This window comes from Agelaius tricolor, unplaced genomic scaffold, assembly GCF_023055355.1.
Source record: "Agelaius tricolor isolate 1412-34295 unplaced genomic scaffold, bAgeTri1.0.p SCAF_6, whole genome shotgun sequence".
Lineage (NCBI taxonomy): Eukaryota > Metazoa > Chordata > Aves > Passeriformes > Icteridae > Agelaius > Agelaius tricolor.
In genome coordinates this window covers 43,359,060-43,386,926 of record NW_027269266.1, presented here as the reverse complement: position 1 = coordinate 43,386,926, position 27,867 = coordinate 43,359,060, and the positions used below count along the sequence as shown (strand labels likewise).

At 36.6% G+C, this 27,867-nt stretch overlaps 1 protein-coding gene across 5 annotated transcripts in view; it reads right to left on the bottom strand.

Annotated features, from left to right (window-relative positions):
- Positions 1-20,737, bottom strand: part of ULK4 (unc-51 like kinase 4) — a 214,152-nt gene extending 193,415 nt beyond the window's left edge. For 3 of the 5 annotated variants that reach the window (XR_011679579.1, XM_071429586.1, XM_071429590.1), the window contains exons 1-15: positions 20,601-20,737; positions 18,974-19,174; positions 16,261-16,360; positions 14,484-14,623; positions 13,047-13,206; positions 11,425-11,526; positions 10,496-10,615; positions 9,824-9,899; positions 9,121-9,216; positions 7,211-7,335; positions 7,024-7,093; positions 4,662-4,761; positions 4,222-4,326; positions 2,093-2,153; positions 23-204 (exon numbers count right to left, since the gene is read on the bottom strand). Coding sequence is in view for 4 of the 5 variants with exons in the window: in XM_071429586.1 (XP_071285687.1) it covers positions 23-204; positions 2,093-2,153; positions 4,222-4,326; positions 4,662-4,761; positions 7,024-7,093; positions 7,211-7,335; positions 9,121-9,216; positions 9,824-9,899; positions 10,496-10,615; positions 11,425-11,526; positions 13,047-13,206; positions 14,484-14,623; positions 16,261-16,360; positions 18,974-19,111 (1,575 nt within the window). In the remaining variant the exon portion in view is untranslated. Of the gene's footprint in view, positions 1-22; positions 205-2,092; positions 2,154-4,221; positions 4,327-4,661; positions 4,762-7,023; positions 7,094-7,210; positions 7,336-9,120; positions 9,217-9,823; positions 9,900-10,495; positions 10,616-11,424; positions 11,527-13,046; positions 13,207-14,483; positions 14,624-16,260; positions 16,361-18,973; positions 19,175-20,550 lie in introns of all 5 variants that reach the window. The other 2 variants (XM_071429588.1, XM_071429587.1) reach the window with 2 other exon arrangements.
- Positions 20,738-27,867: the final 7,130 nt, after the last annotated feature.

The window sequence follows — 27,867 nt, the reverse complement described above, 5'->3', positions numbered from 1 at the left end:
CCTTCAATGCTTTATTACTTACCAGCTGAGAGCTAATTAGCCTGTTTGCAATCTCCTTGTGGACAACCAAAGTGCACAGATAGTACAGTAAGTTCAGTTTAGAACGTGCTGCTCCTGTATTCTTCTCGCTGGATTCAACCAGGGAACACACTCTTTTCACAAAGTTATTCCAGTCCACGTCTTTCATAGAGGACAGCTTCTCAACTAACCATGAGAGGAAAACAAACAGTTAAAGATAATGGATCTTTGATGTAGCTTTAACACACTGCTAAGTAAGATCATCATGAATAAGTAAGTTTCAAAGTTTGCATCTAATTATAATTTTAGGACTTAAACTACTAAAGAAGCATGTTAGAATTCATGTCTGAAGACAACAGAAATCAAAAAGGAAGCAAGAAGAGAAACAAAGGATAAAAATTCAGCAATGAAGCCTCAAAATATTTTTGAAAGTGCAAACCTGCTAAGTCCTTCATTTAAGGGAACATTTATTGGCATTATATTTAGGAAAGGTAGCAGCTGTCCTTCATCATTACTAATTCTTAATAAGTAAGTGCAGTTTCCTGTAAGTAAATTTGAGACAAAACCTAAAAAAAAATCAGTGAAATCTGCTCACAATAAATAAACTGAAAACATGTATAATCACTCCTACAGGTAGGTATCCACCTAGCTAAGCTTCAGCAAATCAGGACATGGATGACTTCAAAAGAGCAACAAAGAAATTAAGTCACATGGACAATTCACATATATCCTGTGGTTCAATTCATTGACTACTGCACATGAATTGAGATTTTTTCAGACTTCCTTATCAGTCTAAACAGTTAATTTCAATCTAGAAGCCATATATTCCCTCTGCTTTGGTAGTTATTAATTAATAACTTACCTGCCACCTGATATGCTCTAGTATAGACTATTTAAAAGCATATTTTCTGTCTTCTAGCCCAATTTACACCTAAGTAATGACACCTTCTAATGCAGGCAAATATACATTGGTAGAGGTGAAAACAGGTTTGGCTTTCAGGTACTCATTGAAATTTTTCCATATTATCTTTAATCATTACTGATGAGCAGCATCAAGTTCAGTATCTTCAAAACCAATCAGAAAGTTGTCCAGAAGAAAGCTACAACTCTGAAAACATTACAACCATAAAAACCACTGTCTCATAATAAATAAATACTGACAAGAGTTAGACATATCAGAACATCAGTGTGATAACTACTTAAATGTAATATAAAACATAATATTTCCCTTATGCACTGGAATCCAAAAATGATAATTTTTGGATGAATCAAATTAAAAATATTTTTGATTACAGTCTTGACTGGGAGATTGAGTTGTGTTCTTTCCAAACATAAAATTTCTTCTACAAATTAATTCTTCAAAATACATACTTTGTAGAAAGGAAAGATGAACTCTTATGCCTAGGAAGAGGTGCTATGTGAATTCTAGAAGGACTACATATCTGGCTGATATCCCTCTTCAAGCACAGTCCAGTATTTTTCTTAAAAAGACTAGAGCAAATGTTCCACAGGAAGAATTGTTACACTCAGGACAATGAGCTGACTTTAGTTTTCAGAAATATTTCTAGACATTGAAAATTAACAACAAAAAGACAAACCCCAAACAACTTCACGTTATCTTTTTGGACATGAGTGCCTTAACATTTCATGATTAAAGGTGAGGCTGGAAAATCTGTCTAGTATTGTGGCTGATCAACGCTGCACATTTTAAGATCTTGTTGCCACTTGCTCACCTGCATTTGTCAAATTATAATACATTTGGTTGAATATTTCAGTTTAAATCTCTCAGTTGGAAAAAAAAAATTTGCTGGTTTTCCCACACTAAAAACTGATGACTGCCTCATGGCAAAAGTTTTGAGCACAGGCTTGTAACTCAAGAAAGCAGAAGAGAAAGGACTATCATTTAAGTGTTTGTACTTGCAAAGGCGACTCAAAATTGGTCTAGCTATTTCAGAATAATTAAGAGTTCTGAAACTGTGACCATGTATAATCTACAAGGGGAGGCTACAGGTCTTGCAAGAATGAGTTACAGCAGCACGTGCAGAACTTGTTGGAATATTCAGCAGATCCATACCTGAATATGCTGGTATATGTAAAGTTTTCGGGTCAAATCTAACTGGTACTTGCTTCATTATCTGGAAAAAAAAAACACATTACAACTAGTTTTAATGGATTCCTAGAAAATCTCTAAGTAGTTGAACATGAGAATACAATGCAAAATTTGTACAGGATGGGTGTACATGCTACTGCTCATTACTGAGGAATTTTCCATTGTTTTCTGGTATGTATTTCTTCCAAGAAAATATCTGAGATTTAACTCTATGGTTTTTATATAAATATATTGCTAGTATTTCCATTTAAGTGATTTTTAAAATGGGATTACAAAATCACATGATTTTTTCAGTTTACATTTTTATCTTGCTTGTAGGCAGAAAAATACCTGCATTTGGGTTTCAAAAGCTAATGAAAGGACCTATGGAGGTCACAGCTCACAAAATGTTTTAGCAATTCATTGCCATATGGTAAATACATGTATACACTAGACCACTCCTGAATATAAAAAGTCACATTATCAACAGCTAATCATTCATAAGGTATAGAGATTTTTTTTTCCCTGCAAAACCATCGTTTTCTTGTAGATCACAAAATTGGATAACTGCTCAGTAACTGAGCATTTGAGTGTGATTTTCAGTAAAGAACTTTTAAAAAGGCAACTGTGTAATGGAATTTAGCCTTTGACAGAAGAAGTCTAAGCTTAAGTAGAGAGCTATTTTCTTAAAAAGGTCTTCAATTCCACAGATCTGCAGAACACAGGGAAACTTTACAATTTAAGCTGACATTTCAGCTTTTAAAATTCTGCCAGCATCTAGCAAATCCCTTTCCAGGAGATTAAATTGCAAGCTCTTCAGATTTACCAGGTGTCAGTATCATCCTTAAGTCTGAAAAGCAGACTAAAGTGTCATCACCAAGAGGCAGTGACTCTGATTACATGTCCCTGGAACTTAGCAGGCTATTTTGCATTAATTCTGAGTCTGGCATTGCATGGTAAGGAGATTAGTCTAGATGTGCACATCAGTATGCGCACCTACCCCTAATCTCATCTCTTATACTTGTAGTAAGAAGAGAAGCAGTGAAGGACTAAGGCTTTGTGTCAGAGTCTTGAGACAGAACTGAGAAATTAACAGTGGTAGCATTCAAACATATAATTACCTTTCAAAGTCTCCACTAGGAAGGATGTGTCTCAACCCAAACATATTAAAAGAGTATTATTTGGTAGTTACTTATCTAGCTGTGTAAGATTTTTAGTTTTTGAAAGTGTTAAGAAATCCATTAAAACAAACCAAAAGAATTGTTAATACTAAAGCAATACAGCAACTAAAAGCTGTAAGACATTCCTAATGAGTTTAGATGCTCACTTCCAAGGAAAAATCTTGCATTCCCCACATCAGCAATTTACTGAGTAAAGTTGCTAAGACTGCTTAATTTTTTCTGGCACAGAAGCAAAAGGAAGACTAAAGGGACCCTTGCCTACCATTCTTTCTACCAATACATCTGCCTATAAATGCACATTACATTGTCATTGCAGTGCCAAGCACTGATTCTTTTTTGATTTGCTCTTCACAGTCAAACTTAAGTGTGAATTCCCTGCTCAGGAGACTCCTTACAAACTGTTAGCACATTAGAATCCATACAACAGAAATAAAATGGACATTTCCTGCAGCCTCAGGTGTTCTTTAAGAGGGAAAATAATTTTATGTTGAATAGAAACATTATCACACTAAAGAGTAACAAATGTTATTCTGTAAATGTCTAACTCCTAATCTAGAAGGCTTCATAGATGGCTTTGCTTTGAGTATAACAAACCAAAGTTTTGTGTTCATTTAAGTAACAGATATCAAGGCAAGTTATCAGAAAACAAATCTACAAAAGCACTGAACACAGCATTTAGCAGCTTCTATTTCTTGTAAATATTATTTAATACTATTATTCAATCCCAAAATAACTCATTCCTCCAAATAAGCAACACAATAGGATTGTAAAGACTGCCAAAAAACTGTATGAAATCTTGCCAGATAGCTGGGTGGAACTGCTTTAAAATGTGAACTATAAAATACAGGAAGGAGTTTCACCCTGATTAAAAATTTATCTGCAAAAATAGTCTCAACCACAAGTTCCTGAATCATAAATTTTATTTTGCTATACCTTTGGATTGTCAATGATTGGTGTCACAGTAAGATCAGATTCAGTGTAAATGAGCTCTTTCAATTTTGACTCCATATCCTGCTGACTTGAGCACACATTTTCAGCCTAGAAGAAGAACAATGTACCACAAAAGAGTTAATCATGTTTATTCACAAAATATTTCATTTCAACATTATACCAACATATTGGAAGAAAAAGCATTAGGTCAAAATGTAGATTGAGACGAAAGAAACAACTTGTCTTTTATGCACTAGGGCAAAAAAAAGGGAGACTAAGAATCTTTCTTATCTCCTACATCTGAAGTTCTGCAAGTATTTTATTCAAAGAACTTGCACACTTAATTATGGAAGGATGCAAAAGAAAGTTAACGTTGCCACAGACTTCAGGCTAATATTCTAACTAGACATACCATCACCCCTCAATATAAACTTTTTACTCACTTTTTTCAACCATGAATCTCCTTGTGAAGAATTTTTGATTGGGACAGTAGTAGCATCGCATACTTCGACTGCAGAGTTAGTTCTAGGTGTGGGACGAGAACTTCAGCAAAAGAAATGAAAAAAAAATTAAAAATCAATGAAGACTACAGATTAAGCTTCATTGCAAACTACTTTTTTGTTGCTCTTTTGGAACTTTCATGTTGTACAGCAAACTTTCAAAGCTGACTAACACAATTTACACTATGTTCTACCTGATCCATTAACTAAACATGACTTTTCTGTCTTTAAATATGTTCTGACAAGGTTAGGACTTCTCTGCTGGTTAGAAAAGGGAAGATGGTATTTTATTGTAGTTATAAAATGAATGTAATTTGTTTATTTTCTCAGCCAAAATGACTCTACAAACTGGAGGCTAAACCATTCTTATCTTAACTCCTAATAAAAGAAACATACAAAGCAAATTAACTTGACAAAAAATTGCAATTTATTTTATGATATTCTTTTCTGACACCCAAGTTTTGGCCAAGTAATGGAAATAAAAAACTTCCTAATTTTTTTGTATCATTTAGAACTGGGTTTAAGTTTTGCTTTTCCTTTTTAAAATCTTGTCAGCTAATTAGAAAATGAAGAAAGGAGAGACTAGAACACTGCCAAGTTGCAATTGTCATAATGCTTCTAGTGAACTTGGAGTTTATAGTACACAATAAATTAAAACATTTTAAATCAACTTTGGAATTATCATGATTGGCAGGCCAGGAAACTAGTTAAATCAACAACTTTGAATGAACATGTTTTCTTGATTAGCTGAAAGTAATAGACACATTGAGTTGCAAATCAGATTTATTAGAAAAAAAAATTAAATTAAAAATACAAACAGCAAACAAAATTAAAGACACTCAGGAAATCGGTGATCAAATGATTAACATAACTATTTTCATCCTCCATCTATTTTCAACAGAAATTTAAATTTAAAGGGCACGATGAAGGAATGCCAAAATATTACCTACATAAAAACATATTAAATATTTGGTAAACATATGACACTTATGGTAAAAAAAAATGTATCAGGATGTGCTTGGAATTTTAGTTCCTAAACCAAAAACTTCTATGATTTTTAGCTAGGAAGCTGGACAAATGATTCCAAACATGTAGATTTGTTAAATATATTTTTTTTCAATCAATTCAACTAATTTGCTTTCATATATGTTTGAGATACAGATTCAATTCTCAGACGGTTTCTCAGTTTAAAACAAGACAAGAGATTGCTGAATTAAACTAGTTAAAATGAATGAGATCTACTCCATCTGCACAAGCAGAAGAAGCCACTGCTGTTAAAAGCTTATTAACTGCTCCAGCAGATAATTAAATTCTGATGCCAAGTGCCAGGTAAGCAAGTTTCTTTCACTTCAATGTTTTAATACTTTACTAGACATCATATACACTGCTTTCAGAAGTTATATCATTGATGCAAAGAGAATTTCAGAACAGATTTTTTTAGCTGTTTGCATTAAATTTCAAATTTTGCATTTAACTTACTTTTAAATAAAGTTTAAAATATTATCTTTTTATCTATTGCTAAAAAGATAATATTTGCATTCCCGTTGTAGCCTTTCTTTTGAGCAGCTTGTTAAATCAAATGCTACTTGAAATTACTAATAACATATGTTTAACTGTGATGATAAAAATTGTAAGTGAGATGAGAATTAATACTTTAATAAAACCAACTAAAATAACTTCTGTACACAGTATGATGTACAAAAGCCCTATTTCAGGTTATGCAAGAAGCTTAAAAGAGGATTTTCAAACTGGAATATTTCTGCTTGATGTTGACAAGAAAAGTATTTCACTAGACAATCTTCTTGGCTTGAAAGCTAGTACAAAGTTTCAGAATCAGGCCTCAACTAAAACAAATCACTGTTAAATCAATCACTATCTTTTAACTTAATACACATGTAGTACTTAATAGACTCTTACCAATACCTTGCAATGAAAAGCTGCAGGGAGAATTTATTAACAGATCATACGCTGAATGCTTACTCTTATGTATTTAAAGGAATCGTACTCCAAGGGAGAAAAGAGAGAGAGAGAGAGAGAGAGAGATCGATCTAAACAAATTTTAGCTTTCTGTTTAGACAGACAGTTAAGTAATCAAAAGTTTACTTTCAAAAATGAGAGTAATAAAGTCATATAAGCTTTAACTGCACACTGTTTTCACAGCTCTTCAAATGTGTTTTAGTATATATTAACTGGTAATAGAAAATTCAAAAGGCAATGCAGACACAGCGTTATAGTCATATAATAAAATGTTTGAAGAGACAAAAACCAACACCAAATATGCAAGATTACAAGGAGGTTTTCATACCTGAGAAGAAATATGGATTCATTTGATTCACCATCAGCTGCACTTTTGGGCCGCAATTCAGTCTGAGTTTCTACCAAAAAGAGAACATGAACTTGCATTCAGAGGTTAAAATCAAATAAAACATAGGGAATAATATGTTGGTAGGATTGATAAAACAGCTAAAAAATAACATAATGAGCAATATTACCTATTTTTAAAGAATTGCTTGGTGATTTAAGACCTTCTCGTGAGGATGACAGGTTATCTAGATTTTCATGATCATCCACTGACTCTTTGGCACTACAAGAAACTGGTAAATCTCTGTCTTCTTTGCTGTTTAATAAATGATATTAATTACAGATTTTTTAAAAAGAGGATTGATTATATAAAAAGAATTATTATATCCATTATCTGTTGCAACTGTTAGCACACAGTTTAGCTGTCATTCTCTAGAACAATACACTCTTTAAATATGTGTTGTACTTACTTTTTATATTGGAAATGGCAATGATGAAAAATAAGTTTATAGCAAGTAATTTGGAGAACATTAAAAATTCTATCATTAGAACTTAAATGAAAGACACTAAAAAAGTTAAATTATTACCCCATGATACAAGAGATACTAAAGAAATACTAAAAGCATTACAGACATTTTGAACTTCACAGGAAAAAGTCACAAGAAATCTATCTCCTAATGAATAATGAAGTTTGTAGCCGAGATTAAAACCACATTTTTGTGTGTGTAATCATTTACAGTCACACTTGAATGCAATTTTATTGGTTTTGGTTGTTTGGGCATTTTTTAACATGTCCTTGTATTATTTACATGGGACTGGGTCATAAAACCTTAATGAAGGCTCTCCAGGATATCAAATATTAATCCAACCCACACTGTGAAGAAAAGAGATTCATAGGCCTCACAGTTGGAAAAGAGAGAGTATTGAGCTTCCTTTGCATGTCAAGCCAATGTTTTACATTTGTCATATTAGTCAGTGCATTCATCAGCAGATATTTTAGACGCCTTAGAAAAACCTCAAGAGTATGGCCAAATAGCCCAATATTGTGTAGGAGATTAAGGTTCCTCTGGTTCTCTGGAAATTCCCCAAAATTAGCACTATCAGGATGTTGATGTGAGTCTTGCTAAAATCTTGAATAAAATCTTAGTTCACAGTATAAACTTTAAATACTAATTTTTTTGCAGGTGAAATCAGGAATAAAATTAGAAGACAAAGAGCTGTATCTCAAACTATAACAAACATTAATAAAACAAATACCTATTTCTGTGACCAGAAATAGGTATTAAAAAACATGAGAGAAATTTTTGGAGTAGATATAACAAAAAACACTCAGCATTCTAAAACTATCTTGACATTAGGTCCCCAGATTGGAAGCTGAATTATCTTTCAAACTTTTATAACAAAGTAACATAAAAAACAATGCTAAATGTCCTAATTCAAAATTAGAAACACAAAAACCAGCAAGGTAACAGGAATCTTGAAGAAAACTAACTTTTTTAATACATAAAAACCATTTGCGCAACAGGTTTGGGCATTTCTGCTTATGTAGCGCTGTAGAGTATTAAATATTTAGAAAAAATCTCTACTATTAGATTAATGCATCATGTCATAAACAAAGAATATGGGTCAGCTGCATTTGCAAGATTATAAGGCTGAACCACAGCTCTAAGATGCTGCATTGATAGGCTTTGTGAGGCTCTAAACCTAATGCATAAAAACAAACAAAAAACTTACCAAAGATAAAACAGACCCATATTTATAAGATTCTACAAAAGTGTTAAAAAAATTGCAAGTCAGGTTCATACAACAATATTATATAATATATAAATAAAAATGAGAGCATTTAGCTTGGAAGTGAATTTCGACACATTCTACAGCCAGCAGGAAGGAGTCATTTGAAAGTGAATCAACAGTACAACACACTAAGAGGATAATACAATTCCTATACACCCAAAACCACTTACAGAATGGTGTAAAACTTCATTTATTATTTCATGAAAATTCTAAGGAAAGTTCAAAAGTTATAAAATGTACAGACAATAAGATACTTTTTATCTTTGCTTATATTTACTAAAAGAAACCTTCCTCGAACTTCCAGTACCTCAAGCTTGTGCCTGGTCTGTCTGCAGAACCACCACCACAATGGCTAAAGGATCCTTTCCAGAATGGATGCTGCAATAGGTCTGTCCAATTCAGCCTTTGGAAAAGCAACATAAAAACATAAAAGCAGTGGCTAAGTACAACTGCACAGACACATTCTAGACTAGGTTTTGAACACAGTGACACCACAGAGCAGTTAATCCTGTTGTTTGCTTTTATTTGGACAACAAGCTGGTTTTCTTACAGGACAAACTCTTGCCTTAGAACAGAAAATTCACACAACAGAGATATGAGAATGAAGGAAACTGCAGAGTTAATCCCACATGTAAATTGTCTGACATACCCTACAACGTACAGGTCTAAATTATTTAACAACAGGACTGTACCAGGTGTAAGTTAAAGCCTAATGAAATACAGGTGCCCATTGCTCTGGAAAAGCAAAGCCATCCAATTCCAAACTGCCTATCATTCTGTTACAAAGTTATCTATTTAGCACCAGGTACAAAACAAACAAAAAAATGCACTTAATGAAAACATTAATTCTATATGTCTTCATCTAAGAAAAAGCATAGTTTGCTCTTTTATACAAGGGATGATTTTTTTTCATTCTTTTTCAGCTACAAAATAGGATACATACAGTATTACAATAATTATTTTCTCCAGAGGTGACAATATAAACAGCTGTCATGGATTAGGCAGTTTACCTTTTCTGAGGATCCTTTTGAAGTAACCCATCAAGCAAACTTATGAACTCAGCAGAAGGTTTGTGAAAAGCAGAACCTGTAAAGAGAAGCACTTAAGATCAGTATTGGATAGCAAAAACAATCATCACCCAATGTACACCATAGTATTCTACAGATCATGCTAAAAAACTTTCTTGATAGTAATCTCTGAAAAAAAATCTCAATGTATAAAGGATCTTAAATACACACTCTTTGCATGTCAAAGAATCCTCAAAAAAAACCCCCAAAACAAACAGACTACTAATGCTTGGATGTCAAACGAATAATATTTTTTTTTTATTTGTAACTTTAAAAAAAAAAAAAAGCACCCTCCAATTATCAGATAGCTACCAGGAAGAAATTAAGCACAGTTCAAATCTGCTTAAATTGAAAAAGAGCCACTAATATATTAGGATATCTGTGAATAACACTGATGCCCAGAATGACCAAGATAAAAAATTCCACCCCAGTAAGTAGATATAGTGTTAACAATTAAAGTAAATTATATATGTCGCTGTCAAAAGGGAAACAAACATTCATCACTAACAGGGAATTATCACAGGAAAGTATTGCTAACATTCACTTTGGGTAACTAACTGATTCCTGCAACCAGCCTCAAAAGAAAAAGGGCAAACCAAAGCTTTGTAGTATTACTGTGACTTGATCCATTGAAGAACAACAGAATCCTACTCTCTGGTCCTGGTCGCAATGGATCTTCAGATAAAATCTTTTCAATTAATTCAGAACGGCTTTCTGACAGGAATGGTGGTTTTCCTACAAACAAACAGATTAGGCAAACTTCAAAATGGTTGTAAGGTACAATGATTTATCATGAGCTCATTTTCCTGAGAAAGCATCCAAAGAAATAAACAACCTCAGTCTGAGTAATATTTATCAAGTTTTCTTGTCAATTTAAATTCCAAATCTTTGATTAAATTCTTTCATCATAAACAGCAAAAGAAACCATAGCCAGAAGAGGCATCAAAGACATCTTGATGGAGGAAACCATGATAGCCCTGTAAGAATCATACATAAGACAACAGCAAAAGACAGAAATCCCTGTATCTGTGTTACTGTGTTGATCCAACAGATCAGTGTTTTGCTTAAGGTTTAAGAAGGCTGCAGTGTAATTCTCTTCTGTGATGAAGCTTCCTTCTAGCTGAAGCTATGGGTACTTTATGTGCAGGGAACCAAATTACTCTAGTTTTACAATAGTGAGGCAGTTTTCTCTTTCAAAGGTTAAAATAATGCACACAGAATTTAATACCAAGGAGATAAAAAACACTATACTGTCAGAATTTGAGGGCTGCCATAATTTTAAATAATAGTATTTAAACCCTACGTGTTGGTTAGTATTGCTGTCAATAGGAGCACTTAAAAGTATTGTTTCACCTGATTATTGGATAAAGACACATTTTTTTTGTCTTTTAAGCACAGTTAGTATGTTCTTCAAGAAATCTTCAAAACCTGTCTCAAGTTTTCCTATGTTCTAACTTCCCTTGACAGTTCATAAGAATTTACTCTGGGACTATAAACTATGTTTCCATTATCACAGATACTAAATAGATACACAAACTTACAACCTGAGAACATTTCATAGAGTAAACACCCCAGGGACCACAGATCACTGGCTTTGCAGAAGTTGTCTCCCTTTATTACTTCAGGAGCTGTGTATAATGGAAAGCCTACAAAATACAGAATATATAATTAATGCACTTTGATTATTCATTCAGCATTCACCTTTTTCAACACTTCAAACTTTGTCTCCGAACATCACCCAGCTATAGATTATCTTCACTCCACATAAAAGAAAACTGAAATAGCAAATATAAGTAGTTTCCAAGGAACTTCCCTGCTATACTTTCACTGTATTATGTAGGATTAAATATGCTACTTTGTTGTTTATTTCACTTCAATTACTATACTGACTTGTGCTGCACTTTTCAAACAGAGTGATTAATGCAAAGAATGTTTTGATTTGCTTTAACAGCTTTAAGAGACAAGCAATTTGAGCAGAATGGTAAATCATTCTCATGTGAGTAACAGAAATAATTACATTACATTAGATTTGGGATTTCTTTTTTTTAAAGCTATGCCAAGAAATAAACCTTCACAAATTTAATAAACTCTATTATAAAAAACAAGGTAGCTATCCAATGAAATCACTGTTACAGTAAACAGTTACGGCTCTTTTCCCATTAAAACACTATTAAAACATCACATATCAAATTATAGCAGCTTATTCACAAACCTCTTTTGTTTGATACAGGAATAAAATTTACAGTTCCTATTTCTACAGTAGTTCCCAGCACTTCTCAAAAATCTCTAAAGAATTTATAATAACTCAGTAAAAGTGCCAACTCCATAGTCCCTTAAAAAGTTTACTTTGGGTTCTTTTCTTCTTGGGTTTTATTTTTTTAAGTGACAAAAGCTCATTAACACACATATCAAAACAGTTCCGAAGAGCAACAGGAAAGAGATTAGATTTGTATTTCTTCCTGAATAAAGACCTGATCTTGGTCTTATTATTTCCAGTGTGGACTTTCAGAAAGAGACAGCAAGGAGAGCTCTCCTTGTTCTCATAAAATATTACGAAGAATTCTGTGGTTTCCAATAAAAGGAAGTGATATATGGGACATCATTATCTTAGAAATAGAGGTCTATGAGATGTTCCGAGATTATGACTAGTAAAAGATTCAGGAGATTAAAAACAAGTTTCTGAAGTTTTCATATTTAATACCATGAAATACACCCATGGTATTTGCAGTCTACTACATTTGCGTGGATTTGCCTGTTGAAACTGAAGCACAGTAACTTTCTCAGACTTTAAAATGAAATTATCATTCTTTAAGGTAGTGAAAGAATTGACCTCAAACTAGAAATAACCTAGAGCAGGTGCACCAAAAAGGACAATGAAAGTACAGCAGTGCAGTGGCCAATGAAAGAAGCGGTAGTTCTGTGTAGTACTTCCTGAATTTTCTGTCTACTTTTAACTCTAACCTAGTGGAATTTAGTTCCAGATCTTACAGAGAGCACCTGCAGCACAAACTTTTTAGAAGTCCATAAATAATTCCATAGCTCACTTTTTTTCTGAGACAAAACAGGATTAATTCTAAATCATTTCTCTTTATCATAATCACTGGGGTTCCAACTTCCATTCAGTCTCTTTGGTGTAAGTTAATTCTGGCTAGTAAAAATCTCATACCTTGAACTATATTTTTAAAGTATATTTGCACAGTGTTTTCATTAATATCTTCACCTTCTTCAGCTCCAGCTAAAGCAAAAACTTTTTCCAAGTCTTCACCATCTGCTCTAGCCCGGCAAAAACTACTGAATTTCAAAGTGCCAGCCCCTTCCAGTAGAATCTATTAGAACAAACAAAATCCAATATGCTAGCATATATACTAAAATTGAAATTTCCAACATGAAATAATTTATTATAAAAATAATCACAATCTCAAACCATTTAAGTACATAGAAAGGATCACTACAACCAAAAACACTGAAGTTTTTCTTTAAGTCAATACCAATAGTATCTTTTTTCTTATAACCAAAAGTACCCCAATAGAACTCTTAAGAGGTTCAATATGCACTTTTCTTTACTCATTATTAAATCTAAATAAACAATGATGCTACTAGAGAAAAGATAGCTAAAGTAGAGTAAAACTTCATAGGAAAATATAAGTCTAGTAAAACCAAACAGGGCTTCATTTGAGAAAAAAAAAGAATTTTTCTCATTTTACACAGCAGAAACTTCCACAGATTTTGTCTGATGATGATGAGAGTTTTCTCTGGCCAGTCACTGCCTATTCTTTCAACTAAAAACTTCATAATCCCAAAAACCTTGTTTAGAGAAATAGCCCATTCAACCAGAAGCAGGGGGCAGGGCACAGAAGAAGCATTAACTTTAGTATTTTACTTTCTGTTGAAATGAGCACTTTACAGCAGCATTCTTCTTTGGAAGACTACTGAGTTATCTACACGATGTATTTTTAGGTCCACAAATGACAGGAACTGAGTAGAATTGTGGAAGATTTTACCAAATATTAAGAGAATGGCAACTTGATCATTTATAGATCAAGATCAGAACCAATTACTATTAAGCAAAAAATTTTTATTATACATGAATTAAAAACAAACAGACTTTAGCAAAACTCTACATAAATTACAGACATACACAAAATGAGAAACTACATAAAGACTTGTATTTTTATACAGGAATAAGATTATTATTTCCATGGTATGTGCAAATAATATAGAAAGCTATTAACAAAGAAACTTTAGTTAAATTTACTCTGTCATTAGCATTTTCCATGACTGCAAAATATTCTGCAGCACCATAGAATAATAACAAATTTATGTCTCCAAGGATAGAGAACTAAAATCTTTCAATAAATTAAATCAGTACACCAAGTCAAAAGGAATACATCACATTTTATCAGCTATATATCAAGTAAAGAAATCAATTATATCATAAAATATTCAAGCTACAGACTTGTCTCTGATTGTCTTCACATATTTTATAAAACAACCTCACAAGTGAGGTAAGCTTCTTCCAAATGGTAAAATACAAATAATAAAATAAATGCTGATAGCATGAAAAGTAACATCCAGTGTCCCTATAGATGACATCATTCCTCACCTTTCCAGGCTTCAATTCACAATAGATAATTCCATGCTTATGAATATGGTATAAACCAGTAACCAGATCAATACCAAATTCTCTCACCACATCTTCTGGTAGACATTCATCCTGAGCAATGACAGATTCTAGAGAACCACCTGAAATACATATAATCAGCAAGTGGATATAAAGAAGAGGTCACATAAGTAATGCCCAAATACATAAACTTCAAAATATGTCAATCAAAAACCAGTATCAGTAGATATTAAAAAATATTTCTTGATATCTAATAGTTACAAAATCTAAGATGTACAAAAAAATTTATTTTTAATACTGTGACAAAATCTGAATGTTATCTGGAATAAAACTGACTGCGTGACTTCAAAACTACTTCAATATTATTTTACAAAGGAAACAGAAAGAAAAAAAGAAATCCAGAAACTGTGTCACTTCACAGTGTAATAGTACTTCATGCTTTTATTAAAATTCCTTAACTAGATTCCTGCTGCACAAGTTAAGAATAAATCATACCAACAGCAGGCTATCAACTTCTAAGAACAAAGAAACTAAGGGCAGGCCATTTTCCAGTTAAATTGTTTCCATAATATGGCCAAACATGCAAAGAATAAAAGCAGGGAAACCAGCAACACAGAAATATTTTGCATCTGATAACAGAAATTATCTTTGAGACAAGTGAGAGAAATCTTCCATATTTCAAAAGTATTTTTCAAGTCTCAACAAAATTAAGAATAAATCCACATCTTATTCTAAGTAAGTTAGCTCCAAGACACTCACCTTACAGCAAACCATAAAACTGCAAGGTAAAACACCTGATAATTGTTCAACAATAAAAGGCTGCCTGTCTAATAATTGAAATATGTAACCCAAAGTTAGACTAAGCAAGTAGACCAAAGCCTCCCTATGAGCCAATAAAATCACTTTTAATCACTGAAAGAATGACCTGACTTTTTTTCTCAGAACTCATAAGTTCTCTTTTTCAGTAATTTTTCAAACAGAATTCTGGATAAATAAAAAGGCTGAGTGTAACGTGGATTTTTACTATTAAACAAACTCCAAAATCTTAACATGCATCACATGCATATTGGCTCTCTTTCCTTTCCATATGGAGGAAAGCATGCTGTCAGAAGTTTAAAACATGTAGCCATCACAATTAAAGAAAGCTTTACAAGATTCCTTTAATAGATTGATAAGAACTTATCAAAACTAAGTGAACAACAATGCAGTTCTGGGTTCTCGGAATTTCCAAATTATAATTTTAACATGGAAATCAAAATACTTATACTGAATAGGAAAACAATTTAAATCATTCTCTTTAGCTGCCGAATTGCCCTTTGAATAAAAATTAATTTGAACAATATTAAGTCATTAGAACTGATTTGCTCCTTGATGTCTCTTAAAGGAGAATGCCAAAGCAGCCAGTCCTTAGAAAATTTCTCAAGTAATTTTTACTGACCTACCTTCTGACTATTCACAGAAGTATAATTTGCTTTTATGTTCCCTGATTGGCCTTCTCTCTTCAGCTCTTAAAAACCAGCATTATGTAACTCAACTAACTTTTCAAAGAGGCATACAGTGAAGCAGAGAACTGGGATTTCAATTGATTTCTAAAAATGTTTCCAAGAGCAAAACCACTTTTATATATAAACAGGATTCTCAAGTTAATAATCAGAGAAGTACACTTTTTTCAAAGATCTGAGCATTTGTAGTGGAGAAGCTGCAAGAAATCTCTTATAAATACTCATTCTATAAATGTTTACCTTTGAGCTCATCTTACCTGTGCATAAATCTACTACAAGCCAGAGATGGTTGCTTGTTTCATACCATTCATAAAACGTCACTATATTCTTATGTGTGAGTCCCTGAGTCAGACGAACCTAGAGTGACATTTTTAACATACTTAAGTTGGGGAAAGACATAAATGTATATATATGGACTTGAGGCATGGCAACAAGAAACAATACAATCTACTATAGATTAGCTACTTGTTCTCTTGCCTTTTCTAGTGCACTAGCATTATTCTTCAAATATTTTATGTTACATGTATGTTGAGAAAAGATAACTTTCCTCACAGACCCTGCCCAACTCACCTGTTTTTAAAATACAGAAAAAAAACCTAGTAAGTTCCCAACTCAAAATTTTAAATATTATTTAACTTTCCTGCACCACTAAATAATAAACTGGAAATTAGAATTTGGAGTCAAACTTCCACTCCTACATTTTTTTTTCAATAAGAATACAAATGAGAGATAATACAGCAAGAAGAAGTGAAAAGAAGCTTTACCATAATTCTTAATCTTATCAGACAAAGAAAACTACTCAAAAGACCCCAAAATTTGTATTTCTATAAAAGCTACATGGCCTAATCTCTACAGAAGCCTTTTGCTTGCTAGAGTGGTGTGTAAGGTATCCCCAAGAGATTTGTAAGGCCAATACAGTCCTAAGAACAAGAAGTTACCAAGAAATGATCTTTGAAACAATGAGAAGGAATATGAAACTGTGTAGTGGTGTTCGCAGGGGTCCCAGGACAAGGGAAGAGACAAGAATCTTGACTCCATGTTTCAGAAGGCTGATTTATTATTTTATTATATATATTATATTTAAATAAAATGATATATTAAAACTATACTAAAAGAATAGAAGAAAGGAATGGAATGATAATAAAATCTTATGACTGACCAGAGAGTCTGAGACAGCTGGACTGTGATTGGCCATTAATTAAAAACAACCACATGAGACCAATCAAAGATGCACCTGTTGCATTCCACAGCAGCAGATAATTATTATTTACATTTAGTTTCTGAGGCTTCTCAGTTTCTCAGGAGAAAAGATCCTAATGAAAGGATTTTTCATAAAATATATCCGTGACAAAACTGTATCCATTTTGCATGGCAAGGTTTCAGTATCCAGGTGGGGAGGTCTGCAAGACTGGCTTCTGTGAGAAGCTGCTGGAAGCTTCCCCTGTGTCTGACAGAGCCAATCTCAGCCAGCTCCAAGACAGACCCACTGCTGGCCAACGCCAACCCATCAGTGATGGTGGCAGCACTTCCAGAATAACATTTATAAAGGGGAAAAAACACTCTTGTATAACAGCAGCGGGGGAGAAGAGTGAGAATGTGTGATAGAAACAACCCTGCAGACACCAAGGTCAGGGCAGAACAAGGGGCAGAAGGTGCTCCAGGAGCTGGAGCAGAAATTCCCCTGCAGCCCCTGGTGAAGGCCAGTGAGGCAAAGCTGTCCCTCTGCAGCCCAGGGAGGTCCATGGCAGAGCAGAGATCCATCTGCAGCCTGTGGTGGACCCCACTCTAGAGCAGGTGGAAACCTGAGGGAGGCTGTGACTCTCTCAGATGTCTGCGCTGGAGCAGGCTCCTGGCAGGACCTGCAGACCCATGGAGAGAGGAGCCCATGCTGGTTGCTAGCAGGATGTGTAACCTGTGGGAACTCACACTGGAATAGCGTGGTCCTGAGGGACTGCACCCATGGAAAGAACCTACATTGGAACAGTGCATGAAGAACTGCAGGCTGTGGGAAGGACCAACACTGAAGAAGGTTGTGGAAGACTGTCTCCCATGGGAGGGACCCTCGCTGGAGCAGGGGAAGAGCATGAGGAGAAAGGAGCAACAATGTCTGATGAACTGACCCCACTCACCATCTCCCTGCATCTCTGGCAAGGGAGGAGAGAGAGAAAATTGGGAGTAAAGCTGAGCCCAGGAAAAAGGAGGGGTAGAAGAAAGGTGTTTTAAGATTTGGTTTTATTTACCATTATCCTACTCTGGCAATAAATTCAATTACTTTCCCTAAACTGAGTTTGTTTTTCCTGTGAAGGCAAGTGGAGAGTGATCTCTCCGTACCCTTATCTTGACCCATTCGTTGTATTTTCTGACTCCTGTCCAGTTGAAGAAGGGAGTGATAGAGCGGATTTGGCGGGAACCTGGCATCCAGCCAAGGTTAACCCACTACAGAAACAAAATGTACCTACTGGAAAAATAAAATATTTGAACTGTACAACTGTATCAGTTTCCTTTCCAGACAGTATCATATTTAAAGCTTTGCCGAGGTTTTACAAACCAGAATTGATTCAGCTTAAATGATATTCTTTCATCAAAAAAAATTTCTTCTTGCTAAGCAAAAAATAGATTGTTTACTAGAAGTTATTGCTACCACTGGATTTGCACAACTAATAACAAAATAAAGCAAACCACCACATGTAACTATTTTTACAAGTTCACTAACACATCACAGAAACAGTAAGACTGTAAACATGTGTTCATCCATGCAATCTAAAAACCAATAAAATCATATGAAGAAATATATACATTAAAAAAAGACTGTATCTCACGAATAAGAACTTGAAATCTTGAGAAGCTGGTCTAAATGTGACAAACTCCATCTTAAAGAAGAACATGACACTTTTCTATAACTTGTGCAACCAGAATTTTTAGGCTGTATTTTTTTCCAGATTTAGCAGGAAAAGAAACCCCATTACTTACCCAGTTTGTTACTCCAGCTCTCTTGCATTTATCAGTGCAAATAATGGCAACAAAATTAATTGTCCCTTTTCTTCTACCTTTATAAACAATTGTCGTATTTCCTCTTCCAATCTCTTCATACAAAACAAAGTTCTCCATGCTTTAGGACACTTCACAGGCAACAGACTGGAAACACGGCATTAATCTCATAAACAAATAAACCTAAAGAAAGGAGGAGAAAGGGGAAGCCTTCAAATTTAATGACCACCTATAGTAGTCACCCTCCCCATTACCATGAATAGGGATTCCACACTTCAGAAAGATTGAATACAATTGCTTTGCAGAACACCTCCTCTCAGGAAATGTGATCAAAATTTTGAAAAGGTGAATTTTACACTTCCAAAGATCATATTCAAAACATAATAGACTGGCTAGTAGATACAAATTCTAAATGGTATTATCTGTAAAAATGCAACAGGCCACAGGGGAAAGAGTATAGTCTCTGATTCTCAAGAGTAATGGCTATGCCTTTATTCCAGCACAGAAACCAACGGAGCATAGAATCATAAAATCATAGAATGGCTTGGGTTGGAATGGACCTTAAAGATCATCTCGCTCCAACGCCCCTGCTGTGGGCAGGAACACACGCCACCAGAACACTGTACTCAATGTCCCGTTCAAGCAGGCCTTGCACACTGCCAGGGATGGGACACCCACAGCTTCTCTGACACACAAAACAGATATTCAACAGATGGATTTTGAGACAAAGTAAAATGAGATCAATTAAACTGATACAAAAGGTGAAAAGATGAGGCAAGAAGGCCATCATGGAAGCTTCCTAAGCCACCACCTGTAACGAAGCAGGAGTGAACCCCCACAGAAGCACTCAAAGCGGCAGCCTCCAGGCATCGAGGGAACTGATTTGCTCTGGGCTGGATACAGGACCAGCACGCCAAGGAGATGCGGTTCCCTCTCTTTACGGGGGAATGGCCAAACCGCTCCGAGCGGAGCAGCCCGAGCACGACCCACTATCTCCTGCGCTCCCAGCTCCGTCGGGGTCGGTCAGGCCTGAGGCGCTGCACGGCGGCCCCGGAGACGCAGCCGCCTCCCGAGCCTCTTGCAGCACAGGGGAGCGGGCCAGGGGGTCTCAGGAGCACTCCAGCCGCGGGTTCCAGCCCCGTCCCAGGTCCGCTCCGGCACTCGGACCGAGGGACGGCGGCGGAGGGAACGAGAGGGCGGGGAGGGATGGGAGGGAGTGGTGAGGGATGGGGTGAGGGGGGCAGTGAGGGATGGGAGGGGAGCGTGAGGGGCCGCTGGGCGCGCGCGCTCCGCGGGGTAACGGCCGCGAACGTGCGCGGGAAAGGGGGAGAGGTGCGAGAGCCGTACCTGGTGCGGAATGGACCCAGAGGGAAAGGGGGAAAGGTGAGAGAGCCGCACCTGTGTGCGAGGATGGACCCAGAGGGAAAGGGGGAAAGGTGCGAGAGCCGTACCTGGGTGCGGGGATGGAGCCGGGGGTAGCCGGCGGGAAAGGTACGAGATCCGTACCTGGGTGCGGGGATGCAGCCGGGGGGAATGGGGGAAAGGTACGAGAGCCGTACCTGGGTGCGGGGATGGAGCCGGCGGGAAAGCATCGGAACGACAGCCGTACCTTTGTGCGGGGGATGCAACCGCTGGGAAAGGAGGGGAACGACAACCGCACCTGTGCCAGGGATGGACCCGGCGGGAAAGCAGGAGAGGAACGACAGCCGTAGCTGCGCCCGTGATGGACCCGGCGGGAAAAGAGGGGAACGACAGCCGTATCTGTGTGCGGAGGATGGACCCGGCGGGAAAGGATGGGAACGACAGCCGTAGTGCGGCGCGGGATGGATCACCGCCACGCCGCCGCCATCAACCGAAACAGCGGAGCCCCGCCCCCGGGACGGAGTCTCCCATGCCCCGGTGCACTGTCCGGACGGGACACTGGTCCCTGCGCACCACAAAATACAGGCAAGGGGGAAAGGCACCGGCTCAGCAGGCAGGGTGACTCCGGGAATCGGAGAGTTTTGCTGTCCTTTATTCCCGCTGGAACGCACAGCCAGATCCCACCGGGCTGCGTCCCTGCACCCCCCGCACGCTACTCGGATGGTCGCCACCGCAGCCCCGTTTCCAGGAGACGGCGCCGGACGCCGGAAGCAGAGTGGAGCCCCATTGGGCCCGGGGTGCCTACGTCAGGGCGGGACCACCGGGCGGCGAGCGGGGAGGGTCCCGGATGTTGGTGTGGGGAGCACCGGGGGCTGGCGCGTCCGTCGGGAAAGGCCGGGTGGTGGTGGTCCGCCGGCAGCCTGTGGTGGTGGGGCTGCTCTGTGCAACCTCCGCAATCAAAGCGGCAGATAGCGTCCTCAGCCCTGCCATGGCCTTCTGCAAGCGCCTAATTGAGGGACACTTTTCTTGTGGCAAAATTTAGTCCTTGAAACAAGCGTTTTCTATGTTTAGGAACAGTGTGGAGTTTTCACTTCTTTTTTCATTTCATGGGGATCTGGAGATTTTTTTTTCTTTTTCTTTTTTTTTTTCTTTTTTTTCTTGTTTTGTTTTTGTAAGGCCCTTGAAAAATCCCTTTTCTTTTGGACAACACCTGGAACTGTGGTCACAGGACAAGGGCCTTCAAATTGAAAGGAAGTAGATTTGGGTTGGATATTAGGCAAAAAAAATCTTTGCTGTGAGGGTGGTGAGGTGCTGTCACAGGTTGCCTAAAGAAGCTGTGGATGTCCCATCCTTGGAATTGTTCAAGGCCAGGTTGGATGGGGCTTTGAGCAACCCGGTCTAGTGAAAGGTTGGGCACAGAAGGAGGTTGGAATTAGATGGTCTTTGAGGTCCCTTCCAATTCAAACCATTCTGTGATTCTAACAAAACATTTAAAAGCATTTGCTCTAGAGCAAGATGTAAAGAATTCAGGTTTTTTTCTCATCGTCTCACCTTTATTTTGACCTCCTAACAGGTTTGAACCCATTGATGTATTTCAACCAATATTGAAAAAAGAAATAGTACACTTACAGGAAGGATTCAATGTTTCTTCTAGGTAGCATGATAACAGATTGTCAGTTTTGTTACTCCCACTCTCGAGAAGACTTCAGCATGATTTTAAACCCCTGTAATATCGAAAAGGAAAAAAAAAAAACAACAACAACAACAACAAAACCAAACATGAAACCCCTCTTTATTGCTGACAAAAAGGTCAACATGAGCCAGCACTGTGGGCTGGCAGCCCAGAAAGCCAGAGGTATCCTGGATTGCATCAAAAGGAGCATGGCCAGCAGGGCAAGGGAGGTGATTCATTTTGTCCCTGTACTCTCTGTTCTTGTGAGACCCTACCTGGAGTGCTGCATCCAGCTCTGGTGCCTTCAGAATAAGAAAGGCATGGAAGTGTTGGAGCAAGTGCAGAGGAGGCAATAAAGGGATAAGGAGACTGGAACACCTCTTCTATGAAGACAGGCTGGGAAAATTGGTGCTCTGTCCCATTTTACTCTGTAAGTTTTCAGCAATTGCAGAGGTGACTTGTAATTATCAATGAAGGTGCAGCTTTGAAGCTGCACAAGTAAGATAATTTTTCCATTCTGTTTTTAATGTAAATGAGTAGTTGACTAGATATAAATAAACCAAATGCATAAGTAGACATCACTTTCTATTAATAAGCACAAGAAAAGTATGCTTTGAAGACGAATTTTTTAGATTTCAGAAAAATGTGTATTTTATCTGTGGTTGTGATAAGAATGACTGATATAAAGAAGAAGGAATGGAGTATTAGCTCATTTGCACACAAGTCCTGGCAGCAGTTCAATGGCACATCTTAGAATAAGTCAATTTCATTGTCCCTGTCCAAGAAGATAAAACTAAGCCACAATAACTATCAAGTTACTGTCTTTTCTTCCAGATTTCTCATTTTTTGTCCTATGTACACTTTCTGTTAAACTAGTCCAGGTTAGGGGTTGGTTTTATGCAAAGGAGGTAAATACCCCATTTTGGGGGAGTGAGATTGTATGAACTTTAATGAAGTCTGCTGAAATCTTCATATAATAATGGCAATAGCACTACAAAATAGAGCGAGAGAAATACACTAAAATAAACATTTTAAAAAGTTTAGTAACACTTGCACCATAGATTTATAGCTTTTGAAATTAAATGTCTCCATGATAAAAAATTTTCAGTATAATTAAAGGCAGACATAGGGAGATATGTTGAGTCATACCACCTTTTTTTCCAACCCTCCTTATTAGGAACTATGGGCACTTTTTTATTGTTGATACACATTTCATTACATGTCTGTATGTTTTTTACAATCTGGGTGCACATTTTCAATATACTCCAGATGGGAAATTTTCTCTTTGATTTGGTGTAAGAGTGGAGGAGTCTCTTTTCAAACATGTTGCTTCAGGTATGAGAGTAATCTTGCAGAAATGAAATATTACAAATACAGATCAGGGCAGTAATTAAAAGACTCTTATCTTTGGCCTTTTACTTGCTGTTTCAGTCTGTCACTCCTGAGTTTATCCTGTTACTTAACATGACTTCAAGCATTGTGCTCAACTGCAGTGAACTTTTCTATGGAAATATTTTCAGCATTCAAGAACGGAATGCAAAATATTCTCTGTCTTGTTTGCACCATTTCAATACTCCTAGCAATCTGTGCAGCAAATTCAGCCTTGCTATTTGCCTGGCTATTAGACGGGACAGTCAGATGTAATCAAATTCTTGTTCTCAAATAAATATATGATCTAATTTAAGGCAAACTGAGATCTCATGATTGCAAGCACATAGTTCAGGCATGCTTAAACACTTCACTGCTCTTCCCTCAATGGGTACTGAGTAAGCCTCTGACATTTTGCCTGGTTCTCAAAAGTCTGACCAGTAGCCTTTAATTTTGAGGTGTGTTTCCATGTTTTGTAAGATGTGTTCTTCAGTGTGCTCTAATGCCCATTGAAAATGCTATACAATTATTTTGTCATATGTACTAGCTTTTCTTTCTTTTTTTTTTTTTTCCAAATATCATGATTACTCATGCTATATCCCATCTTGTTAGTACATGGTGTTTATTTCTATTCCAGACTGACCCCATTCTCAAGAGAATTTCTATTCTCGGCATCTAGGGTATGATGATTCAGTTGCTCAAATAAAATACTCTTATGTTCCATTTGCCTTGACAGTACTGTCATTCCTGGGAAGTGCATAAAGCCACTTTTCTGGTGTTTGACCTTTTTGGCAGATTGGTGGACATGGGCACATCTTAATCTCGTGCTTTTTATTTTCAGATTATTTTTAAAACGTCCTCTTGAAATTGACACATATTTTCATTGTTTGAGTGAAACTTTGTTCTTTATTTTTGTATTTCTGTGGTAACAGCAATATGTGATTATGATATTATCATTTTGATATGATAATATGATTTTATTACCTTGGTTTTCTGGTACAACTCTGCTGTACTTACTGGTCCATCTCAAATTCATGAAATAAATTCAAATGTTACTGGTTTAGTATCATATATTTCTGATATTTGAAAATAGCAATGACTTTTCAAATTCTTAGGTGCTTTCTGGGGTTCTTGTTTGAAAAATTTTTTCCCAATCAAAGAGTTGTCCTCTACACTTTTGAGTAGTGTAAACAGTTTGTGTTTTGCAATAATGTTTCAAAATTTGTCTCACTGGTGAGGCGGTGGTTCAAAGTTTTGCCTCACTGGTGAGGCAAAAAAATTACTAGTGGTTTCTTGTAAGATAACAAGGCTCCAAATCTCAGCTCACTGGATCAACTTGCAAGGTCACCAATACTACATGTATGCCAGGCTTGTGTTTCCTCTTCCTCTGTTATGGTCTCAGTGCTTTGCATATGCCTAAGGGTGGAAAGAGATGTGGTGAGATATGCTGAAAATTTTAATACTCTCTGAGTTAATACCTTTAAAGGTTGGCATATTACAAGGTATTTTTACCTTCCCAAAATAATTGGGTTTCCCTGGGAAATCAGCAACTGCTCTGTATGTGATACTGCAGTCAGGACCAACTTCCTTTTTGTTTGTTTATTTGTTTGTTTGTATTAACTGCTATGGAGATGGGGTTAATTGTAATGGATTAGTACAGTTTCTGCCAGGCATTTCTCATATCACATTCCTGAGTATAATCAGCTCTGATAGTGGCTTTGTGAGCCTGGCTGGCAGAGCTGATACTCATCTGCTGTAAGGTTCACTACTAACAGCATTCTCCACACCTAAGCCTACTTGCTGGCTTCCAAAATATGATGATGACTGTCTTGCTGAGACAGAAGAGCTGAATAGGCCTTGACAATATTTTGCTTTTTCAGTCACTACCATTCTGCTTATGTAATTTTGAGATTATGTAAAATTATTTATTTTTGTGTGTATTTCAGTGATCAAACCACTCCTTGTTTTAATGCAGTACATAGTGTGTAAAGCATGCCTTGCTGGTTGAATTACTTTCATCTGTTCTAGGTATAGCATGGCAGGAGAACATCCTGTTTTCTTCAATTACATCCAGCAGTTTGTACTCACACAAGAGTCATGCTTCTTTATCACATATACAAATTGATTGTTCCAGCAGCAAGCAGTGGCTTTTATGTTGCATATTCTGAAGATCCAGACTGTATACTCAGAATATCTTTTGGTTTCTGATTAAAATTCACAATGTCAGAAGTATTATCATCATTCCATGGTGTAATTTTCATTTGACTTTTCTTGATTACATGGGTTTTTTCATTTTCTTGCAAAATGCATGCCTGGCACATTTATTATTACTCCACTATCTAGCATTTCATTTCCTCTTTGTTTGTGTACTTGACTTCACTTATAATGCTAATCTGAGCTTTACAAACTATTTATTCCAACTTGCATCTCATTAATGCAAAATATGTACAAAACCCCATCCTCTGAGTCACTGTTTGCCTCCATTTGTTTTTTGGGTTTTTTTTTTTCTCAAGCTGTAAGATCTGGAATAATGCTCTTTTGCCATAATTATTATTTATGATCCACTGTGAAGAAAATTTTTTATGAGTTTTCTCCTTAAAATCTTTTCATCTTCATTTTATTTCTCTCCTCAGCTTATGTTTATGCTTTAGCTGGTCCATAAAGTTACTTATTTATTTTATTTTTATTTAGCCTCTCATTTCCATGTGGTTTTGCTCAAATCAGCATCAGCTCTCCTTAGGTCATAGTCACAATAACACTTCAGGCCAATTCCATAATTGCAGAGATGCAGTTGTAGAAGGGGAAGGCATTGGTGCTGCCTGATGCTAGCTGAGAGAAGCACAAAGCTCTGAAAGGAAAGCTTTTCTGCTGATTTGATTCTTCCAGCAAAGGTAGCATTGAATAACGTCCTGTAAAATGAAACAAATAAATAAACAAAAAAAAAAACCTTCAAAACAAACAAAACCCCCAAACATCAAACAAGAAAAAATCAGTCAAAAGTACTTATGTTTTTAATTTTCATGTGCTCTGTGAGACAACTTGCAAGAATCTGTGTGTTTTGATAGAGATTCAGCTAAAAGCAATGACAGCTTTACAATAAACCATTTAAACAAGAAACGATGTTGTACAGGCAGTGTTATGCAGACACTTCATAGATATTTTTAAAGAATTTGCAGCATTACTTAGTTCACCCTGATATAAAAGTGTGAGAAATGGGGCCAGCAACACCAGGTACCAGCAGGAAGAACAAAAAGAGAAAGCACTGCAACTCCTTTCTTCTTAACTCCATGGCAGCTATTCAGAAACAGAGTATGTTTTAGAGATTTTTTTTTCTCTCCTAACACTTGTTAATGCCCACTGGAATTATTGTTCTCTGAGATTAAAATCGTTTACCCCACAATTGCAGCTGCAGTTGGAGTCTTCAGCTGGCAAACTAATCAGAGATTTCTTAAACTGGTTTCAAATGCTTTTAAAGCTTTTATTGTATTCTTTGATTACTCTACAGGGCCTATAAAAGAGGTTCTACAGACAGCAAATGGTGAGGATTAGAAGAAAAACATCAGCACACTCACTGAACAGTACATTTGAAAGGTCCTGTATTTTAGCAGGGTGGAAATAAAGTCTCTTCTAGACATGTAATCAAGAAAGCAAAATTGAGAATGAATCTGAAAATATCATGTGATGATAATATCATATATATGATAAAATCTAGAAGAGAGAGGAAATGGAAAAGATAATGAAAACAGAAGGAGAGCAGAGAAACCTAGGAAACTTTTTGCAAGTAATTGGTTACCCCATCAATTGCCAGCTTTGGAATTATTAGGTGGATAAATTGAGCTGGTGATAGAAATGCAGAGGAGTATGCTTACGTGCACTATAGCACCACATGACCAAAAAGTCATCAGGGGAGGATTTGGCACAGCACTACCAAACAATTGCTACCATGTCATATGGCCAGTGTACAGATGCACATCTAGCATGCAAGGGCCTGGCAATTCCATAGCCCTGAATTCTCTTTTCTACATACTGTGTTTGAGTGTAAATAGTGTGTGTCATTGCCATTTCTCCCACTGTGAAGGACTTCTGCTCACTTTAACAAGAGTCTTTTCAGTCTCAGCAGTACATCTCAAATCCTGTTCCTTACAGACGTGACAGGTCAATTGGTTCTTCTCAATAAGAAACCTACAACCATGCACACTTGTTTCTTGCTGTGTTTGGTGTGAATATTCACTTTTCTACTTCCTGGTTTTCCCTCTGCCTTCTCTTTTTTTTTTCCTCAGCATTTCTTCCTGGGCTGGATTCCAAGGTGCTTCTGTTCTGTGTCTTCCTCTGTTTTCCTGAAACTGAAAGCTTTTTTTTTTTTTTTTTTACCCCTCTGCTTCTCATTTTTAGTATGTAAAGCACAGAGCAAACTTTTGTTCCTCATAATTATTTCTCCTTCACTGTACAGACCATTAGTCCTCACTGCTGTCTC